At 51.3% G+C, this 21,182-nt stretch overlaps 1 protein-coding gene across 1 annotated transcript in view; it reads right to left on the bottom strand.

Annotated features, from left to right (window-relative positions):
- RSPO4 (R-spondin 4) overlaps positions 1-20,943 on the bottom strand; it is a 35,268-nt gene extending 14,325 nt beyond the window's left edge. Inside the window, exon 1 of the mRNA XM_024743049.1 lies at positions 20,865-20,943. Within this exon, the coding sequence (XP_024598817.1) occupies positions 20,865-20,943 (79 nt within the window). The remainder of the gene's footprint in view (positions 1-20,864) is intronic.
- Between the last annotated feature and the right edge of the window lie 239 nt (positions 20,944-21,182).

Here is a 21,182-nt window from a genome sequence, read left to right as displayed (position 1 = left end):
AGTTCTCAAAAACTGTTCTCAGGGAGGCTGCAGTCTAGTTGGGAGAACTAGGCTCATACATTGCAAAGAAAGCTGATGATGTCTGCCCAGCAGAGCTCAGAGCCAGCGGCTGGGCACAGACTGCAGTCATCAGGGATGATTTTCTGGAGAGGCAGATGTGGGGACGAGAGCAGGGCTAGTCTGTGTGGGAGAAAGAAAGGTTTTTAAGAGAGGTGAGTACATGACAGTATATAAGTTGGTGGCAGGGAGGGAGCTTGGGCAAGGAGCAGACAGTGAATCCTTGCTAAGGTGTCTGCATGACACCAAGGGGTTAATGCGTAGGACCCTCAGAATATAGTAACAATAGGCACACATCCAAAATGGAAACTTGTAATCCTTTCCCCTCCTTCCCCACAAACCTGCCTCTCCTGTCCATCTGGGTGAATGGCTACTCCACTCATGGTCAGAAATCTTGGAGTCACCCTGCCTCTTTTCTTTCCTTCCTGCCCCACATGGAATCTATCAGAAATTGGTCTGCACCAACACGTTTTCCCCCTTCCCTCCCAATCATCGCTTGCCCTGCTCCAGTCATGCTGGCCTCATCCTTGCCGTTCCTCAAACATGCCAAGACCACTCCCTCCTCAAGGCCTTTGCACTTGCCCCTCCCTCTGCCTGGAATGCCCTCCCCACATACATCCTCAGGGCTTACTCCACTTCAGGTCTCTGCTGGAACGTCCCCTTCTCTGTGAGACCTCCCTGACCACCTCGCCTGAAGTAGCACCCATCCCTGCATCCTTGTCTCACCCTGCTTTGTTTTTCTTTGGCATTTATCCCCACCTGATATGTGATGTGTTTGTTTGAATTTTTGGTGTCTCTTTCCCACCACTGAAAGGTGAGCTCCAGGAGGGCAGGGATAAACCGCAGCACACTCCACAGACTCTTTAGCACCATGCTTTGCTCACTTAAATTACCCTGGCGAATGTTGTACATCACTGACTCATGCTTTTTTTATAGCTGCTTACCATTCCATATAGAGATGCTGCAAAATTAATTTAGGTATACTTATTATATCTATTTCAGAGAGGAGGAAACTGAGGTCCAGGGCAGGGCTGCTGCTTGCCTGAGGTCACTTAGTAAGAGGACCCAGGCAGTGTGGCTGCAGAACCTGAAGGCTTCATCTCGAGGCCACACGGCCTCCCAGCTGCCAGTGTATCCCAGCACCTCCTTTAATCCTCCACACAGAATAACAGGTCCCCTTGCTAAGGCCTTGCTAGGTTCCCAGTGCTGTGCTAAGGCTACTGCCTCCTTCAATGTCCATTTGACCTTGACTGAGACAGGAAATTAGCCAAACAGTGGCAGTACATGTGTTCGCAGGACAGACCCTGCCTCTTCTGCATCTCTCATTCATTTTCTCCTCATCCCGTACTCATCTCCCCTCATTTCCATGATGTGGGGCAGATCAGTACCTGCGTGTTCAATCAGGGGTGACATGCCTATTTCCCCGTCCTTCAGGTCCCCTCTAAGCTCTCTACAAGTGATTCTCTTGCCACCTACCTAGGCCTGGGGAGGTGGGGAAGTGCCCTGCCCCAGCCCCTGCTTGAAATCCACATAGAATCCTTTTCAGACATCGACTTCCATGGGCTGGGGAGGTGGGGAGATGGAGGCTGGAAGTGGAGCCAGGGTTCATACCCACATCTGCTGTTTCCCAGCCAGTGGTGATCCTGAGATTTAAATCCACATCAGAATCACTTGGGGCTGCTTATTAAAAGCAGAGACACCTCCATCCCTCGATATATGCTGTTGGTTTAACGTGTACACTGGTGTGCCTGGGGTCATATGTGTATGAACTCGCGTGATTTTCAGAAACCACTCTGTGAGGTCAGCCAGGGCGTCCCAAACTCTAAGGAGCACACAGAGTGCCCAGGGACCTTGGGTTCAAGTGTAGATTTTGATGCTAAAGGTCTGGGCTGGGGCCTGAGATTCTGCTTTTGTACGATGCTCCTGGGGGATGCTGATCGTGCTGGTCCCCAGACCTCATTTTAAGAAGCAAGACGGGGCTTCCCTGGTGGCGCAGTGGTTGAGAGTCCGCCTGCGGATGCAGGGGATACGAGTTCGTGCCCCGGTCCGGGAAGATCCCACATGCCGTGGAGCGGCTGGGCCCGTGAGCCATGGCCACTGAGCCTGCGCGTCCGGAGCCTGTTGCTCCGCAACGGGAGGGGCCACAGCAGTGAGAGGCCCGCGTACCCCCCCACCCCCAAAAAAGAAGCAAGACGGCAGGTGCTGTTATTACTTCTTACTTTACTGAGGAGCAAACTAAGGCTCAAAGGTCAACAACTATAAGTCACAGAGTTAGACAGAGCCCCCAAACTCTACTGTGTCACAGTGCCTGTCCCTGCTGGCGTGACGATGGATGAGAGGTTGGGCTGATATTTGGAAGGGGCAACTTGGCCCCTCTTACCACTCATAGGAGGGATATTTTCCCAAGTGGCCCAAGTTGAGGACAGTCCCTGCCAAGCCCAGCATGTCAAGAAGAGGGGCTGGGTTCGTGTGCCCTGAGCATGTGTGTGTCTCTGAGACAGTGGCAGGTGTGTGTGGACAGATGAGACCCATACCAAAAGGATTCTAGTGCCTGGAGGTTGAAGCATGGAGAAGGCCTTGGCTGTGCTACCACTGCCCAGCCCTCCTGCTGGGCGGGGGAGGGTGGACAGTCCAGAGCGGGCTGCTTGTGCCTGGAATACCTCCCCGCATCAACCCAAATATCTGCTTCCTTAACCCTTAACGACCCACCCTGGATCCACAAGATATGGTCTGCCTTCATTAGCTATTCATTAAGGGAGGTCACACTTGTGTTCCTGATGGGAGCACTGAGGGCCCTGAGCAGCCCAAAGCAGCTGCCAGAGACCTTCAGAAAATCTTCGCTGCTTTAAAAAAGAATTGTTGGCAGACAGCAGAAGCAAGAAGAACTACAATCCTGCAGCCTGTGGAACAAAAACCACATTCACAGAAAGACAGACAGGATGAAAAGGCAGAGGGCTATATACCAGATGAAGGAACAAGATAAAGCCCCAGAAAAACAACTAAATGAAGTGGAGATAGGCAACCTTCCAGAAAAAGAATTCAGAATAATGATAGTGAAGATGATCCAGGACCTCGGAAAAAGAATGGAGGCAAAGATCGAGAAGATGCAAGAAATGTTTAACAAAGACCTAGAAGAATTAAAGAACAAACTAAACCACATGATCATCTCAATAGATGCAGAAAAAGCTTTCAACAAAATTCAACACCCATTTATGATAAAAACTCTGCAGAAAGTGGGCACAGAGGGAACCTACCTCAACATAATAAAGGCCATATATGACACACCCACAGAAAACATCATTCTCAATTGTGAAAAACTGATGAGATATACCATGTTCTTGGATTGGAAGAATCAATATTGTGAGAATGACTATAGTACCCAAAGCAATCTACAGATTCTATGCAACCCCTATCAAATTACCAATGGCAGTTTTTACAGAACTATAACAAATCTTTGATGACTAATAAAAACCTGCTGTATAAAAAAATAAATAAAATAAAATTCAAAAAAAAATAAAAAAGAACTGTTACTGGATTCCTCATCATTCGGCAAGCTGCACAGTGGGTGAGGGGGCGGGTAGGAGCAGCGGCTGAGACCAGGACCAGGGGAGGCAGTCACACACCCCCAGCTGGCTTCCCCGGCATCCACGCCCCCAGAGCTCGGCACGCCATTATCCATGAACAGAATTGTCACGAATCTGCCCGGAGTGCGAACCTGTCGCAAAATCCATCTATCTGTGGAATTGTCACAAAACTCTCTTGCGTGTGAAAGTGTCAAGTATGTGAAATTGCGTAAGGAATTGTCTTGCAATTGTCCTACACGTAAAACTGTCATGAAGTGTTGGGTACGTGCAGTTGCTATTCTGAAAAAATACGGAGAGGACAGTTCCTTTTCTTTTTGCGTTAGAAGAATAGGTTTGCTGTGTGCGTGACCTTGAACAAGTTGCAGAAATACTCTGTGCCTCAGTTTCTTCTTCTAGTGACTTTTACAGGGCTATTTTGCAGATAAAATGCATTATGCTCAAAACAGTGCCTGGCACATAGTAGGTGCTCAAGAGACCCTGCTACACCACACACACACACACACACACACACACACACACACACACACACACACACGGAATCTCTCTGAGGCAGGTGTTTCTGACTTGTTCATGTCTGTAGCACCGGTACCTGATACACAGTGGGTGCTCAGTGAGAACTTGTGGGCTGGGGAGTGGACTCAGACAGGTTTTGGCTTTGCCTATGGTGGGGCTGTCTGGCCGTGTGGCGTCGGACAGGTCTCTTGCTTCTCTGATTCTCTCTCTGAGCCTGCCTTGGGTGCTATAAAGTGCCCCAAGAGCTGTGTATAAAGCACCTGGCAATACTGGGGACAGGAAACACTAGCTGCTAATTCCCTTTCCCTCTGTGGGGAGTTCACGGTTCCTGGGCGCTCTATGGCTGTGGAGGCCTCCCGTGGCTCTTTGGGAGGCGGTGAAAGCTTCAGCTTCGGCCGAGGGGGAGGATGCTGCAGCAGTCAGGACCTGGTGGGACATGTCCAGCCAATCTGGAGACCTGATGCCACAGGCCGGGGGTAGGGGGGATGGTGCCCACTAATCCAGTCCAGGAGCCCCCCACGAGCCGTGGGGAGGATGAGTGCCAGGATTCCAGGGAAGGTGGGGGAACTTCCTAAGAGGAACTGAGAGCACAGGATTCCTAACATGCACACGACTGAGAGGTACCAGGTCTCGCAGTTTGCTCCACAAATGACCCCTTCACCCCACCATGCTGAAGACCCGCAATGAACGGAGCTCGGGGCTAGGAGCCAGGACCGTGCTTCCCGTCTCGGCTGGGACTCAGGCTCACTGTGTGACCTTGGCAGCCTCAGTGTCCCCAGCAGAAAAACAAGGGATTGGTCTTGACAGAGGACTTTCTAACTTTTTTCAGCCAAGGAAGCTTTCTTTTTCCCGAGATAGGATGTGATCTGGGAGTTCGGTTAATAGGGCAGCTAAGAGTTGAGCTGCTTTGGCTGAGGCTTGCATAGGGTGAGGGGGAGGATCTTGAGCCAGTCCTCTTGGCTTTGTCTGCTCACCTCAGGGGGCATCCCCTAAGGGCATGGATAATCTCTAACGACTTTCAGACCCCGAAGTCCCTCAGCACCAATGGCAGGAGAGGCAGTAGAGCATGGTGTAGCAAGCAGACAGCCTGGGTCTAAATCACAAACTAAGCCTCAGTTTTCCCATCTGTAAAATGGGCATAATCATCGTCCTCATGCATTGCTGAGAAGGTTCAGGACGTTGGTGTGTCTGACATGCTCAGAACAGGGTTTGGCAGATGGCAGGTGCACGACAATGGGGTAGCTGTGAGCAGTGTGGAGCTCTTACAAGGCCAGACTCTGTTGCAACAACCCTACAAGGTATTATTATCTCCTCTTACAGACAAGGAAGTTAAGGCACAGAGAAGGTAAGTAATTTGCTAAGGATCACATAGTGGCAAGCTGGGATTTAAAGCCAGGGAATCTTAGTAACTGGTAGCTATTATTAAGTACTGCGGAGAACCTAGCCCCTAGAATATGTCCCATGTAAACACCCTCATTGCCTCTTACAATTAAGCCCTAAGGAAGCTTTGGATATACTATCAGCTCCCAGTGCAGAGAAAACCTGGGGCTCTGCCGCCAGTGAGTATCAGGGAATGGGGCTGGGCCTCAGCACTGGACCCTCTCGGTGTTCCAGGGACAGCCCCAGCCCCTCTCATCCAGCACCCGGGGTAACTGGAGGTTCCGAGCAGTGACAAAGAGTTGGGAATCCAGTTTGAACCTCCAGACATGGGGTGAACATCTTTAGGGACCCTATTCTGAGTCTGGTCTCTCCCCACAGGCTCCCTCCCCCTTTCAAAACCTTGTAGAAGGGAGAGAGCACCAGATATGGACTCTTTTCCCAGTTCTGTGGGTCCTCAGCCAAGTCCCTCCCTGTCTTTGGGCCTCAGTTTCTCCATCTGTCAAATGGATGGTTAAACTCAGTGTTTCTAAGGGCCCAATAGCCATCCATCCACCCATCCATCCATCCATTCAGTAGGTGTTTCTTGAATGCCTACAATATACCAGGCCCTTGTCTAGACTCCAGTGAAAACAAGAAACAAAACCTTTTTTCTTTTATTTGATTTATTGGACAAAGTTAAAAGACAAATCACAGACCTGTGGAAACATTTTAGAAAGATGAGCAAAATGATACTAGATCAGGAAGGGAAATTTCCCAGGCACCTTGTCTTGTTCACCCACGCCTCCCAGTGCCATGCACAGTGCCGGGGTACACTGGGTGCTCTGTAAATGTCCATTGGGTGAACGAAGGAACAAGATGTATCTGGCTGCTCCAAAACCCGTGACTAAGGGTGGAAACAAAGTCTGAGTCCTCCCCTCCCCTTACCCCTGTGTTCTAAAGAAAGCTGCCTCGTGAGTATGGAATTGGAGCCCGACACCCCCTTCAGAACTTAGCAAGGGGGAGGCCAGATATCTTTGCACCCTCCATCCTCTCCCCCTCCACTGCCTACCAGCTGGTGTAAACCGAGGTCTGAAGAGGATCCAGGAAGGATTGTCTAGCAGGGGCTGCGGCGGGGCACGGCACTTCCCCAATTCCCTAAAGCCAGGTGGGGTGGCAAGAGAATCACTCACAGTTTGGAGGGAACCCGATAAGACATGGAAATGGGCATTTCATCCCCTGACTGGACACACACTTGCTGATCCTTCCCATGTCTATTGGGGGAGGGGGGAGAATGAATGAGAGATGCAGAAGGGGAGGGCCAATTCTCCGTCCGGATCACGTGGACACTGAAGGAGGCTGTTGAACTTGATCCAAAATTTCCAACCCAAAGGTGCTGTAGGGGTACCATGGGGTACCCATATGAGGGAGCTGGGAATATGCGAAGAGGTCGAGGCCATGCTCCTCCCCTAATAAGTCACAGCCGTGCCACAGGTAGGGCACCTGCCACACACGGAGGGTATGGAGGGAGGCATAGGAACGTTTAGACCCATCCGCTTCCTTGTGCTCACTGGTGATGCGGCCCTGAGTTTTCTCACTGCTGGGACTTGTGAGGCCACAGCAGCACCAGAGAAGTAAGACACAGCTGTCCCTGTCCCCATCCCTCTTCTGCTCCCCGGCACACAGGGGAGGAACGGAGGGAGGACGACACATCTCCCCACAGGGCAGATCAGTGGAGTCAGGAGCCACGTCAGTGATGGGGAAGGAGACAGCGTTGAATTAGACCTGTGTTTTTAAAAATTTAGCACCAAACTGAGCTTTTTAATACCAGAAACTCTGAGATCTACCCAAAGTTATTAAGGATTGGGTTTTAGAGATATAATAGAATTAGAGAGAGAGAGAGAAAAAAAGCAAATGTCATGTTTGTGATCCTCTGTTACATGTCCACTCTGATCATTATGCCTCACAAAAGAAGGCCAAGGATTACCATCCTTAATATACAAAGAGCTCTTAGAAATCAAGAAGAAGAAAAACAGCAACGACCCAAGGTTGTGAAATGGGCAAAAATATTACAAGTAATTCAAAAAAGAAAGACAAATGGACCAGTAACCTCAGGAAGAGCTACTATATTGCACTAATAATTTTCAAAATGATGTTTAGAATAAGAACAAAATATTACTTGTGATCTACCAGAAAGGCAAACTAAAAGACTGACAACATCCAGTGCTTACTTTTAAAAAGGATTTGGGCAGTGTCTATTAAAGTTTGAACTCTGTAGTATACGGATAGTAGTATTATTTTACAAATGGTGCCCTGAGGCTCAGAGAGGGGCAGGCACTTGTTCAGAGCCACACAGTGGGTCACTGGAAGGCAGGGCTGGAACCCTGGTCTCTGGATGGGTGCCTTTGGCTTTTTATCTCCAGCCAGCTGGCTCTCCCTGTCTGGCCTTGTGAACAGCCTGGTCCCTGGCCTCTGACTGGGGCGGCCAGGCCTGCTATACCCACTGCTGCACCTGCTTTGGGACTGAGGATGGCTGGGCTCTTGCTGTTCCAGGTGACACAACTATCGTCACCCCTTCCCCACAATAGATGAGGCTCCCAATCAGTCTTGCTCAGCAGTGAGGCATAAAGAGTAGAGGTGGGAACCTAAGGCTTGGGATCAGACAACCCCGCCTTCAAATCCCAGCTCCACACTTCACTCCCTGGGCCCGTTATTGAACCTCGGTTTGCTCATATGTAAGAGAGAGGCAATCACCCACTCACTGGAAAGCTTGTTCCTTTCACAAATGTGCTCGAGGGCCTACTATGTGCCAAGAACTGTTGTAGGCACTGGGGATACATCAGTGGACAAGACAGCCCTTCCCCTCAGGGAGTTTGCACCCTAAAGGAGAGAGAGGTCATTTGAGATAGTGACAGTGAGTGAATGACAGTAAACAGAGTGAGGAGAGGAGAGGAGGGTCCCGGCCACAAGACAGGACTCGCTGAGACATATAAGGAAAGCGTTCTTGGCAGAGGGACCAGCAGGTACAAAGGTCCAGGGGTTTAGCATGCAAGAGAGCAGTGAGGCCAGAGCACAGGGACTGGTCGGAAAGGCAAATCAGCCCAGACCTGGGTGGTAAGCTCAGAAGGAGTGTGGAAGGCGCTGGGTTTTCCTGGAAGCAAGATGAGAAGGCCCTGCGTGGTGTAGGCCAAGGAGTGTCTGCCATCTTGAAAGCTCCCTCTGGGGCTGAGCACAATGAACAGTAGCGGGCAGGAGCTGGGAGCCCAGGGCGGAGGCCTGTGACCACCTAGGGGGTCTGGACCAGGCTGCTGGCTGTGAGCAGCAGATGGACAAGTCTTGCTTGTGGGGTATTATGAGAATTAAAAGGTAAGTGGCCTAGCCCATGGTGCAGCAGGTAGCTGGTGTGAGCAGACCTCAGCTACCCGTCCTCAGCAATCAGGGGACCTAACCCAAGAATCCCATGACTGTGTCTGCCCCGCAGCCTCCTCCAGAGATGCCTGAATCACTTCTGCTCCTCCCTGCCACTGGCTCGGGTTGTGCCTCTTTGACCTGCTGTGTCCTCTCGACTTTCGCAGGCCACCAGGACAAGGTCTCATTCAAGGTTCCCTCTGGTTGCTTTAAGCCGCCTTGCTGTTCAGTGGCTCCCTAAACCAGCTGTATACCGCCGCCCCCAAGCTGGACTGAAACCCGAGGCCCTGTCTGGATGGTTCCCTAAGTCATTCTCGAAGGTGAGAATAAGTGGTGAGTCACAGTGACATCTGCCCGGGCCAGGTCCCCAGACCAACTGCCCGGGAAATGGGAGATGGGAGGGAGGCAGCGCTGGGCAGGCGGGAGTCCAGGTCACACACATTTGGGTATGAATCCCAGCTCTGCCACCTTGACTCTGGGAAGTCTCTTTCACCTCTCTGAGCCCCACACTTCAGCTGCAAAAGAGAATGATGCTATCGAAGGGGTGCCCGGAGGATAAAGGGAGGTAATAACCTGCAGAGCCCCTGGCTCTGTGCCCAGCTCATATGCCAAGGACATCAAATGGGAGCCAACTTTGTCCTTATGCTCTGCCCTGGGTTCTGCTCACCAATTCCTGGCACAGTGAAAAACAGCTCTGGTTTCGGAGCCCCAGCTTGGCTTCCAACCCAGACTGTATGGGGGCTGTGGAAACCTGGGCAAGTGGCTTCACCTATCCGGATTCTACTTTCCTCTTCTGTTAAATGGGTCCTATCTTCGAAGGTTGTGGGTAACTAATGCACACAAAAATCACCCGGCACATAGTAGGTGCTCAAGAAATGGTGTGATGCCAGTAGGGAGGAGCTGAATGGAAGAAGGGGACACAGGCACAGTATGTGGTGGGGCTCTACCTTGGAAACCTCTCGTGGTCCTGGGGCACTGTCTCCACCACACCGAAACCCAGCCAGCTGGAGGGACCTAGGCTTGCAGGGCCTGGAAATTCTACAACCACTGTCAGTGGATCCCAGTTTCCTCATGTGCAAAATGGGAACCGTAATCCTTCTTGCCCAGTTAGAACCAGGATTAAGGGCTGGAACCAAGATGAGCAGCCACAGCCAGAGGTGCTGGTCTCTGTGAGCTCCTGTAGATCCTCTGAGGGACCAGGTCTGCAGATGGGCAGAACCAGGCTGATGCCGTCTGCAGCATGCAGGATCCTGAGCTACCAGGTCCGGTGTTAAATCACTGCAAACCCATCACAGCCCTGCAAAGCTGGGTTACATTTACACATTTTCATGGATGAGAAAACTAGGGCTCAGAGATGTTAGGGTTAGGGTTAGGGTTAGGGTTAGTGGTTAACCCAAGAACCCACAGTGAAGAGTCAGGTGGGATGCAAACCAGAGTCCTAGCTCCTAACTGCTGGGAGCCATGCCTCCCTGATGGCCTCTCAGCCCCTCCCTGCTGCCTAATGCCCAGTGGCTCTCCAAAGGCAGAGGAGTGCCACTGAAAGTCATACGTCTCTCAGGGCCAAAGAGGGGCCCCGAGCTGTGTGCAGGGTCAGACAGGAGGAGAAGAGGGGAGGCTGCAGGAACAACCCAGTGGTCTTAAGTCTGAAACCATGGAGCCCTTAGCAGCATCCCCAGACCTTCAATAAAGTCTGTTACCCAGAAATGTCCTGAGTGCTCTGTTTTTTTCTTTTTCTTTTAATGGGGGAGGTGTGGTTGGAGGGAGGGTTATTGATGTAGGGGAATAAGATGGTCTACACACTGAAGCTATTCAGCCAAAGCAGCCCTGGGGGAACGGCAGCCATTGTGAGGATGCTCTGCTCTCAGGGAGGACGTCAAGCCAACGTCCCCTGTCCCAGGGGCGGGGGTCTCCAGCTGACACCTCTGCTATTCACTCTATTGGGACTGCCACCTTCATCAGTCTGGGGCCCTCAAGGACAGGGGCCAGCTGACAGCAAGTGTTCAGCAGACGTGTGCTGGCTGAAATGCGATGACTCAGGGGACATCCAGGAATGAGGGTGGACAGAGAAGCGTCACCTGAATTTGAGTTCCAGGAATGTACTCAGGAAGGGCTGAGGGCTGCTGCATCAGGACTGTCAACACTTGTCAGGGAAGAATCACTTGCGGGAAGGGTGATCCGCTCAAGGGATACAGAATCGGGGGCTCACACCCTTCTCGTGAGACCATCTTATGAGGACTTTCTGTAAAAGCAAAAAGCTCAGAACATACGGCAGAAGCAACGCCCTCCTACCTAAAAACCTTCAAGGGATTGATCACATGAACCGTATAAGTAACAATTTCTGCTCTCCAAAGGACATACAAAGTCAGCAGCTGGGTATCAGATCGAAGAAACATATCTTCATGTCAAAACCAACAGGGGATTAATATGTAGGTAATACAAAGAAGTCCTATAAACTGACAAGAAAAATTCAGGAAACCCAATAAAAAAGTGGGCACATAAAAATACAACAAAAATTTTAAAATGAAAAAAACCCAAAAAGTAAAATTAAAAGATTTAAAATAAAAAGTAACTAAAATTGGGCTTCCCTGATGGCGCAGTGGTTGAGAGTCCGCCTGTCGATGCAGGGGACACGGGTTCGTGCCCCGGTCCGGGAAGATCCCACATGCCGCGGAGAGGCTGGGCCCGTGAACCATGGCCGCTGAGCCTGCGCGTCTGGAGCCTGTGCTCCGCAACGGGAGAGGCCACAACAGTGAGAGGCCCGCGTACCGCAAAACAAACAAAAAAGACAAAACTAAAATTAATAAAAAATTTAAAATAAAATGGCATTTTAAAACTAAATGATAAAATAAAAACACTTAGAAAAATAAAATGTAAGAATAAAATAAAAATACATTTTAAAGTAAATTTAAATAAATTACATTAAAATTAATAAAAATTGAAACTTTAAAAATAAAATTTTTAAATAAAATAAAAATGAAAAAATTTTAAATAAGTGAAATAAATTTTGAGTAAAATTAAAAATTGTCAATGTGTAACCATTTAAAAAATAAGGAAAGAGAAATAAAATAATACAAGAGTACACTCAGCTCGGCTGATGCTGATAATGTGCTATGAATTAAGTCTGATTGACTCAGATGCCTGTCAGAAGCGGGGCAAGAGGGGAGGAGGAAGGAAAATCGGGTCTGAAAGACAGCATTTGATTGGGTTTTTCCAGCCTGCCATATGGGCAGAGGGCAGGATGTCAGGCCCCATCATGGCCTCATCCGCAAACAGCCATCACATCATTTATACACTTATAATGTGCCAGCAACACACACACACACACACACACATCCTTCCATCCTCACTGCTGTTCTCTGAGGTTCCCTTTCACAGAGGAGTGAACAGAGGCTCAGAGAGGGTGAGTCACTGTGCCATAGACACAGAGCACCTAGGACCTCCCTATCCTCTGAATCTGGGCTCCCCAAAATAACCTCCTTTTGGAGAGTTAGGTCTACAGAGGACTTTTAGACACAGGCGGGGGCACGTCTGACATCAGGCTGGAATGTCCTGGATGCTAGAAGGAGCCAACCTTCCTATGACGCATTACTGTGATCACCATTTATTAGCATCTACTGTCTCCCGGGTGGGTTATATGCACAATTTTAACCTTCAAGGCAATCCTATGATGTAGATGCTATTATCGTCCCCATTGTATCGAAAGACAACAATGAGATTCAGGAGTGAAATATTTTCACCCAATCACGGCAGTAGCAGAGCTGGGAGGTGAGCCCAGGCCTGTCACAGCCCAAATCCCACACCCACTGCCTGGCACTGGACACTCTTCATAGTCACTAACTGAGCACTCACTATGTGCTAGGGATGCGTTTCATGCCCCATTTTGCAATTTAGCCAGCTGAGGCCCAGAGGGGAGAGGTGACCTGCTCAAGGTCACTCAGCTGGTGAGCAGTAGAGGCCGTGGCCTTCGTGACAGCCAGCCAGCCTCCCACTGCTCATCTGGCACTTGCTAGAGACAGCTGTGCCTGCCTGCCAACACCAGAGCAGGCTGCAGAAGGGCAGTTGTGACATTCCTTTCTGGGTGTCTCCACCCCTGCGGATGTGGGTACTGCAGTCAGGCTGCAGGGAAAGGGAGTGGTTTCTCTATGTAGTCTGGGTCCCCCAGGCTTGAGAATGCCTTTCTTCTGAGCTGCTGAAACAGAACCCCCCACCCACAGCAGCACAGAGGAGTCCCCACCACGGGACACAGAGCAGGGGCCCTATGAGTCACGCGGCATTACAAGAAACCATCCCAGGGGCAGGCAGTAGTGGCCTAGCCTGAGGCAGCAGTGCTCAAGATGAGTGAGCTTCACCCAGGCAATGGGAACAAACCATTCCCTTCGGGACCCTGGAGGAATCCCCAGGGGTGGGGCCGAGGGCTCATGTGTCCCGAGTGGCGCTGACTGCTGCACAGGGTTGAGAAAAGGAGGTTCTGGCTATGGAGACCTGGGGGGCACATTCCAACCTCTCCCCATCCCGGCTGTGTGACCCTGGCAAGTCGATTGCCCTCTCTACGCTTGGACGGCCTCTGGAGAATAAAAGGATCAAATCACCTCGTGGGCTATCACCTGGATGAATTGGGAGGAGGCCAGGCAGGACGGCTATGCACCCGACCTTTGGAATCAATTGTCTGGGTTTAAATCCTGACTTTGCCAAACTTACTTGCCAAGCTACTGGGAACATATGAAATCGCTAATATTTGGCTGTTTTCAACCTACAGAAATGGCAGTTTCACATACTTCAACTAATGCTCCTCTCTTCCTAATTCAGTTTCCTCTTCTGTAAAATGTGGATAATAACAGTCCCTTCGCAAGTTGATCTGAGGACTAAATAAGGGTGGGAGGCAACTGAGCTCAGTAGTTGGAGCTTGGCTCTGGGACTAGGAAGGATTTGAACTTGGCTGTGTGTCCTGGGGAAAGTCACTTAACCCCTCTGTGCCTCGGTTTTCTCATATGTAAAACAGGGATAATAATAGTACCCACATCACAGGTTTATTAGGAGAATTTAGTCAGTTTATATGCATAGTACCTGACATTGACAAATAAAATAAAACAACACAGGTAACATCTGGCATAGAGTAAATGCTCAACCATAAAACTAAATCAAAAGGAGACTTTTCTAAACCTTTGGTGCCAGTGAAAATTAAGTACTTTAAAAAAAACAAATAAATGTTTTTAGGAACATATATGTGTGTGGATATATACGTGAGGCGTATGCTCCTGGGTGTCCACAGGGTCTGGGGCTGATCTACGTCCTGACAGTGTCCACAGCCTGGGGCTCTGATGGAAGGACTGCCCTCCAGGCCATGGTGGCTCTGTGTGGGGCCCAGGCCTCCACCAGGTCCCTCTTATGGAACCACACAGCCAGGCCACAGATCCCATGTGGCACTCAGGTAACTCTGGAGGCCCTTACGAGGCTCCTGGACCACAGGCTGGCCTCTGGTTAAGAAACCTCTGCAGACAGCCTTCAAGCTGTGAAAGCCCTCTTGGTTCCGTCCTCTCATCTAGCATTTCTTCTAGGCTTGGGAGAAAGGCAAAGCAGACTGAGTATGGCCAAGTCACACAGGGGAAACTGAGGCTCTAAACCAGATTCCAGGCCCTGGAGTAAGCTGCCTTCCTCTGCCTATCCAAGGCCACCCTCACCACCCCCGTTCGCCTTCCTGCATCCTCACCTCCACTCCTGGCTAGATGATCCTGGGCGAGGTACTTCCTCACTTGAGGCTCCATTTTTACAAGCGTGGGTCTCAAAGGTCTCAGCTGGCCTTTTCAGTCCTAACATTCCATTATTCTACGTGCTCCAGAACTCCAGAGAGAAAATGAAAGTTGAACTGCTCTGCAAACAATAAAGTGCTATATAAATGACAGGATGGTTAATGGCAGCATTAGATGGACTTTCTGGAGCAGTCTATAGTAGGCGGGATTTGCTCCTGTGGTTCTGGAATCAGGAACACTGGCTACGTGACCTTGGACGAGCCAGTTTCTCTCTCTGAACCAGCCTGCTTCTTCTGTAAAGGAAGAGAGGCAACCACATCCACCTGGCAGGGTTGGGGGAGGGTCGGTGAGAAAGGAGCATGTAATGTCCGGTGCTCACTGGCTGCTTGAGGGTGTCTAATGCAGGAGGGATACTTAGGCCCCCAATGGGTCCTACGGCTAAAATCTACCTTGGGAAAAGAAAACACCTTGGGAAGGACGCGGCTGCCAGATCCTGGGCCTTTAGAAACAAGCATAAGAAACAGAGGTTTGCAAAATGTGTCGAGGGTAGTTGCTACTTATAAAGGCAGTTCGGTGTCCTGTTTGGGGCTCCAGAGCCAGACTCTCTGGGTTCACACGCCTATGGCTGTGTGACGCATGGGGACTTCGTCTCCCCATCTGCAATACTGGGATCCCCTGGAACCCGCCTCTCGGAGCTGTCAGGAGCACTGCATTGGGCTCGGCCAAAAGTTCCGCACTTTTGGGGGAATGGTAAAAATTACATTTTTACATCAGTACACACACAGTACACGGAGTACACACACATTCATTCACACACTCCCACACACACCCACATCCATGTGCACACACATGCACCCACTCATACATTCACATACATATGTAAGCCGAAACCCATTTCCCAAAATGATAATTAATCTTAACACTTGCAATGCACTCTGATATCGTCTAAAAAGGGGGATGGCAAACTATGGCCCATGGGCTAACTTTGGGCTATGGCCTCTTTTTGTATGGCCTGTAGGCTAAGAATGGTTTAATATATTTTTTTTTTTAATAAATCTTCTTTTATTTATTTATGTATTTATTTATTTTTTTGCGGTACGCGGGCCTCTCACTGTTGTGGCCTCTCCCGTTGCGGAGCACAGGCTCTGGACGCGCAGGCTCGGCGGCCATGGCTCACGGGCCCAGCCGCTCCGCGGCATGTGGGATCTTCCCAGACCGGGGCATGAACCCGCGTCCCCTGCATCGGCAGGCGGACTCTCAACCACTGCGCCACCAGGGAAGCCCTGGTTTAATATTTTTAAAGGCTTGTAAAAAACAAACGAAACAGGAAGAATATATCCCATGAAGTCTAGAATAGTAACTATCTGGCCTCTTGCAAAACCAGTTTGCCGACCCCTCTATACTGTTCTGTTCTGTTTTATCCATTCTACTCCCTCTCGGCATTCTAAACGCTAGCTGCATTTACTAAATTTATCTCCCTCATCTGCTGATGGAAAAACTCTGCATCGACGTGAGCTTCAGTTTTTTCACTAGATGAAAGGATGGAAAGATGGATGAAGAGACAGTGGACTGACAGATGGACTAGAGGAGGCAGGGGAACAAAGGGAAGAAGGTCCCCTTATCCTGTGACACCTCAGCCAAGTAACGTCCCACCTCTGAGTCTCAGATTCCTCAGCTGAGACCAGGACTGCCGCTGACCAGTCTCTCTAGGCTGCGCTGAGGGATCCTGTCCATGTCAGTTTTTCTGATGGATCCATTCCTGACATCCCTAGGAGATGCTGGGCTCTGGCCTGTCTGCCATCGGACCTCCACCCCCTCTGCCACACAGCCCCTTCGGCCCTTCCCATCCGGCCAGACCCTCCCCTCCTCCTGCCAGAGTCCCCAGCTCCTATGCGGCTGCCACCTCTGCAGCCCTCTGATGGGGCTCTTCTCAGATGCCTCCTCCTCGCAGCCCCTGGCAAGTCTCTAGCAGAATTCATTTATTTTTCTATGCACAGGCTTTGGAGCCTCCAAAACTCTGGGTCCACGTACCAGCTCAGCTTCTGGGAGGTCCTGGGCAGGTCCCTGCCCCTTTTGGAGCCTCAGACCCCTTGTCTAGGAAATAGGTGTAACACAGGTAGCGCCATAGTCAGTCAGATGTCGAAACACACATACAGAGCCCCCGGCACGTGGCTGGCCCCAAGTGGCCTCAAGGGTCTCCTCTGGTGGCTGGGCAGGGGTGGGGTGGTCTGTGGGATACACCTTGTTCTGGGCCCAGCCATGGCCCTGACCTGGAGACTAGAAACCTGGGTCGTCCCCGATCGCCACCCCTGCCTCAGGTACTTGCTTGCCGTGTCTCAGCTTCTCTGTCTGTGTACAGGGGACGGTGCTGCTGGCCTGGCCATCCGCATAGGGCTTTTCAGTTTACAGAGAATTATTATATTCAGTCCCCCTAACAGGACTCTGGAGTGGGCGCTGCCACAGTCCTTTTACAGATAAAGAAAAAGAGGCTCAGAGAGGGGAGAAGGGCAGAGGTGAGATTCAACCTGCATGAAACTCCCCTCCCCCAGCCCAGGGAGCATCCAGCTCTGCTGTAAAATGGGAGGGGGGAGTGGCTGAGTCCTCATGAAGCACCTACTCTATGCCTTTGGACACCTTCCCTCTGGGGCTGTGGTGAAGCGTCCCAAACGCCAAAGACGTAGGTACAACTGTTCCCATTTCACAGATGTGGAACCAATGCAGAAGGTACACGGACTGCCCCAAATCACACATCCAGAGAAGGAGAGGGCCCTGAATTTCAGAGCTCCTCCCTCTGCCCTTTGCTGCCTCAGGTCTAGAAGGATCTAAAGGCACCATGTGAATGTGGGTGACAATTGCCTCCACCGAGCCCCCTCCCCAGAAGGCCTTGGACGCTGGGAAAGTCAGTCATGGCCTGTCCTCTCCTCATTGCCTAAATGAAGCTCCGTATTGAGGTAGGGGTACAGACCAGGGCCCCCTCACCCTGCCCGACTGTCCTATTGCGGGGACACCCCAGCATGTTTCAAGAGAAACGTCCTCATCTGGTTCTGATTCATTTATACTTAATAAATCAACATGTTGTTTTGTAAGAGTCACTTGAGATCCAAGAACCGTTCTCAAGCCTTTTCTTTTAGTCTTTCTTGTCTTGGAAACAGAAAAATTAGGTTTCATCAAAAAACAGTGATGCTGGAGCTTGAGGAAGCATGGGTCTGTGGGAACCAGGCCCCGAGTGTGACAGCTCAGCCTGGGCGGCTGCTGGGCCCAGCGAGTGTTCCTCTTGACCTTGAAGAGGAGGCCAAAGGCTGGGCCAAGCACTCGGGCACGCAGGGGAGGTAGGAGAGGGCCAGGGAAGGGCATCTCTCCACACTGGCAGCTCCTCAAGGACAGGCCCCAGGTCTGTTCACCTTGGCACTCCCAAAGTTCCCAGCACAGAGCCCGGCGCACGGTCTGCCCTGTAATGCTTGTTGAATGAACAAGGGGAAGAGGGAGAGAGAAAGGAAGGGAGGAAGGGAGAGAAGGAAGGAAGGAAGGGGGAAGGGAGGGAGAAAAAAGAAAAGAAAAGGAAAGGAAAGGAAGGAAAAGACACTGCCAATACATAGGTGCCTTCAGAACACATTCTCCTGCCGCAGTTAGACCAGAATGTCAAACCTGGTAAGACCCTCAGGGGTCTCATGTGCAATTCTCCAAGCAGCTGTCTTAGGAAAATGGTCTCTAATCTGTAACTGGTTTGGGAAAGGTCCCACTTTCTACCCTCAGCCTCTTCACTATGAATCCTCTGATAAGTCCCACAGTTAAGAAATCTGCTAAAGCCAGCATCTCTCATACCTATTTGGCCAGGACTCCTATGACCACCTTGCAGAAGATGCTACAGGAAGCCTTCTGCTACCCCTCCCCCACCTCCACCCCAGTGCCAATGGGGAAACCAAGGCTGTGGGCAGCGGGCAGGTGGTGGTGGGGAATCCACTTACCCAAAGGGGTTGGCGGTTGGACTGAAATCCAAGGCTATCTCCATTGCACCTGACTGATAAATGGAGCCACAAGCCTCTTTCTGAAGATGCGGCGCTGGACATGCATGTGTCCCAGACGCAAGAGATCACCTGCCGTGGGGAGGGGTGCCAAGAGCCCCCTCACCAAATGGGTAAGGCGCAGCCATGCCCGACCTCACTGAGCAACTGGGGATGGGGGGAGGGACTGGAAGTTTTCTTTTTCTTTATTCTTTGTGTGTGTGTGTCTTTTAGAACTGACTGAGAAGCATCTTAAAGATCTTCTAAACCAGCTCCTCTTCAGATGGGGAAAGTGAGGCTCTGAGAAGAGAAGACCAACACAGCTCAGGAGATATCTTCTCAGCGTCATGTCAGACGGATTGAGATTCAAGCCTGCTTTGCTACTAACCCTCTGTGCAACGCTGGACAAATCAATTTTCCTCTCTGAATCTCTGTTTCCTTTTCTAGGAAATAAGCATCCCCCCAGCCCCACTAGGCTGTTATGAGAGGCAAAGGACGCAATGGACAGGAAAGGAGAATGACTATTGTACTTGACTACTCATGTAACATACACACTAACTCATCCAGTCTTACCCACATCTGCCCTGTGAGTTGGATACTGAAGATTATTATTTCTATTTTAAAGAGGAGTCGCTGAGGAGACAGTTTTTATTTATCTATTTTTTTTGGTCTTTTTAAGAACTGAGAAAGATCTTAGAGAGCTTCTAAAAGACAGTCAGATGGGTAAACTGAGGCTCAGAGAGGCAAAGTGACTTCCCCAAGGTCACTCAGCTGGTAACTGGGGAAGCAGGGATTTTAACAAGGCAGGCTGACTCCAGAGCCCATGACCGTAACTACTATACAAGGGCCATTCACAGAACAGTGTCCCCATGAGGTCCCAGATGCCCCCCAGCTCATGTGAAGCCCACCCACCTCTCCTCTCCCTGGATCCCTCTGTCCAGTCACACCTGGAGCCGGAGTCCTTCACGCCACAGTCTCTCTGTCCCACCCAATCCCAGCCCCAATTCTCCCACAGCCTCTCTCTGCCTCCTGTTTCACTCCAGGAGTGACTGTGTCCATTTAGGGCTTTTTCACTCAGGTGGACTAGAATCCCCCAGAGGGAAGACCCTCGTTCTCTTTCGCACGTATACAAGCTCAGACCTCACACCAGAGCTGCAAAGAAAGAAGACACAGGGTCTTCATTCACCTGCTGGTCAACTTAGCAAAGTTACTTAGCCTGTCTGAGCCTTGGCACCTGGATTTTAGAATGGGATAAGCCCTACGTCATGAGGATGTAGTGGGGATTCCCTCCGTGAGTAGAAAACCCTGGGCACAGTGGCTGGCTGTTGATTCTCAGACTGCCACCCGGAGGCCAAAGGGCTGCCGGCTCAGGTATGGGACTCGCTCACCTTCCTCGGTCCCCCAGGCTCTTCCAACCCTGGCTCTGCAGGGACAGCCTCAAATCCACCTCCTGAGGATGTTTTGACTCCTTCAGGGAGGGGCTGTGGCACAGGACCCCCGAGGTGAGAGTGCAAGGAGCCCCTGGCTTTGTGCCCCAGGTACATTTATGGTCTGAACCTTGGTACATCCTCCTAGTGGCCCTAGGAGGTCAAGATGGAAAAACTGAGGGTCTTAGAGGGGCTGGACGTCTTCCAGGTCATCCCAGAATAAATGTCTTCAAGCTCAGGTCTCTCTGAGCTCATGCAGCTCATGCCCTCACCAGAGGGGAACCCACCAAAAATTACTGGCTTCTTGAAAGTGATGTGGGGGATCAGGGTCTATAATGGGGCTGAGACCAGGGCATCTGGACTCCCAGCTCAGGACCCTTTATGTCACCTCCTGGCTCAGTATGGATGCTTGGGATGATTTCTGAGCCACTAACTCTGTCCCTTAGGCCCTGCAACCTCTAGCCTGCCACCTGAGGCTTCCTGTCTCTGCAAAAGTCACTCCCCCCACCCCTCGCCCAGCAATGCTGTGATTATAGGGAGCGGGGCAATGAGAGAGCCCTGGCAGCTCCTTCCCTCCCTGGAGAGCCTTTTGGTCCAGCTTGCCCCACGGGTGCCCTGGGGCCTCAGTTTCCCCATCTGTAAAGTGGGATTGACAGCAGTCTGGAAGAGTTAACAGCCCCGGGCGTCGGGCAGCAGGCAGATGCCCCAAGGGCGACCCCCCTGACTATCCCGCGGCGTCTTCCCGGCCACCCTGCCGGCTGCCCCTCCTACCTTGCTTCTTCCTTCGGTTCAGGGGGAGCATGTCCACGGCGTGGGCGACGAGCAGCAACAGGCAGAGTGGCGCCCGCATCTGGGCAGCCTGGTCTGGGCGGGGGCGCGGGGCTCCCTGGGAGGCCCGACGGCCCAGCGGCTACCGGCGGCGGCGGCGGCACAGCGGGCGCGGGGTTTGCTCGGGGCGCGCCGGGAGCATCCGCGAGTGCGGGGTCGGTCCCGCCGCCAGGGACCCGCAGTCAGCCCAGGGGCCGACCTCCAGGTCTAGTGAGGGCGTCGGCGGGGCTGGGAGGGGCGGGCGGGGAGGAGCCAGCGAGG

Source organism: Neophocaena asiaeorientalis, unplaced genomic scaffold (genome assembly GCF_003031525.2).
Source record: "Neophocaena asiaeorientalis asiaeorientalis breed wild unplaced genomic scaffold, Neophocaena_asiaeorientalis_V1.1 scaffold82, whole genome shotgun sequence".
Lineage (NCBI taxonomy): Eukaryota > Metazoa > Chordata > Mammalia > Artiodactyla > Phocoenidae > Neophocaena > Neophocaena asiaeorientalis.
The sequence above is the reverse complement of the archived record's forward strand: the minus strand, read 5'-3'. Positions and strand labels throughout refer to the sequence as shown.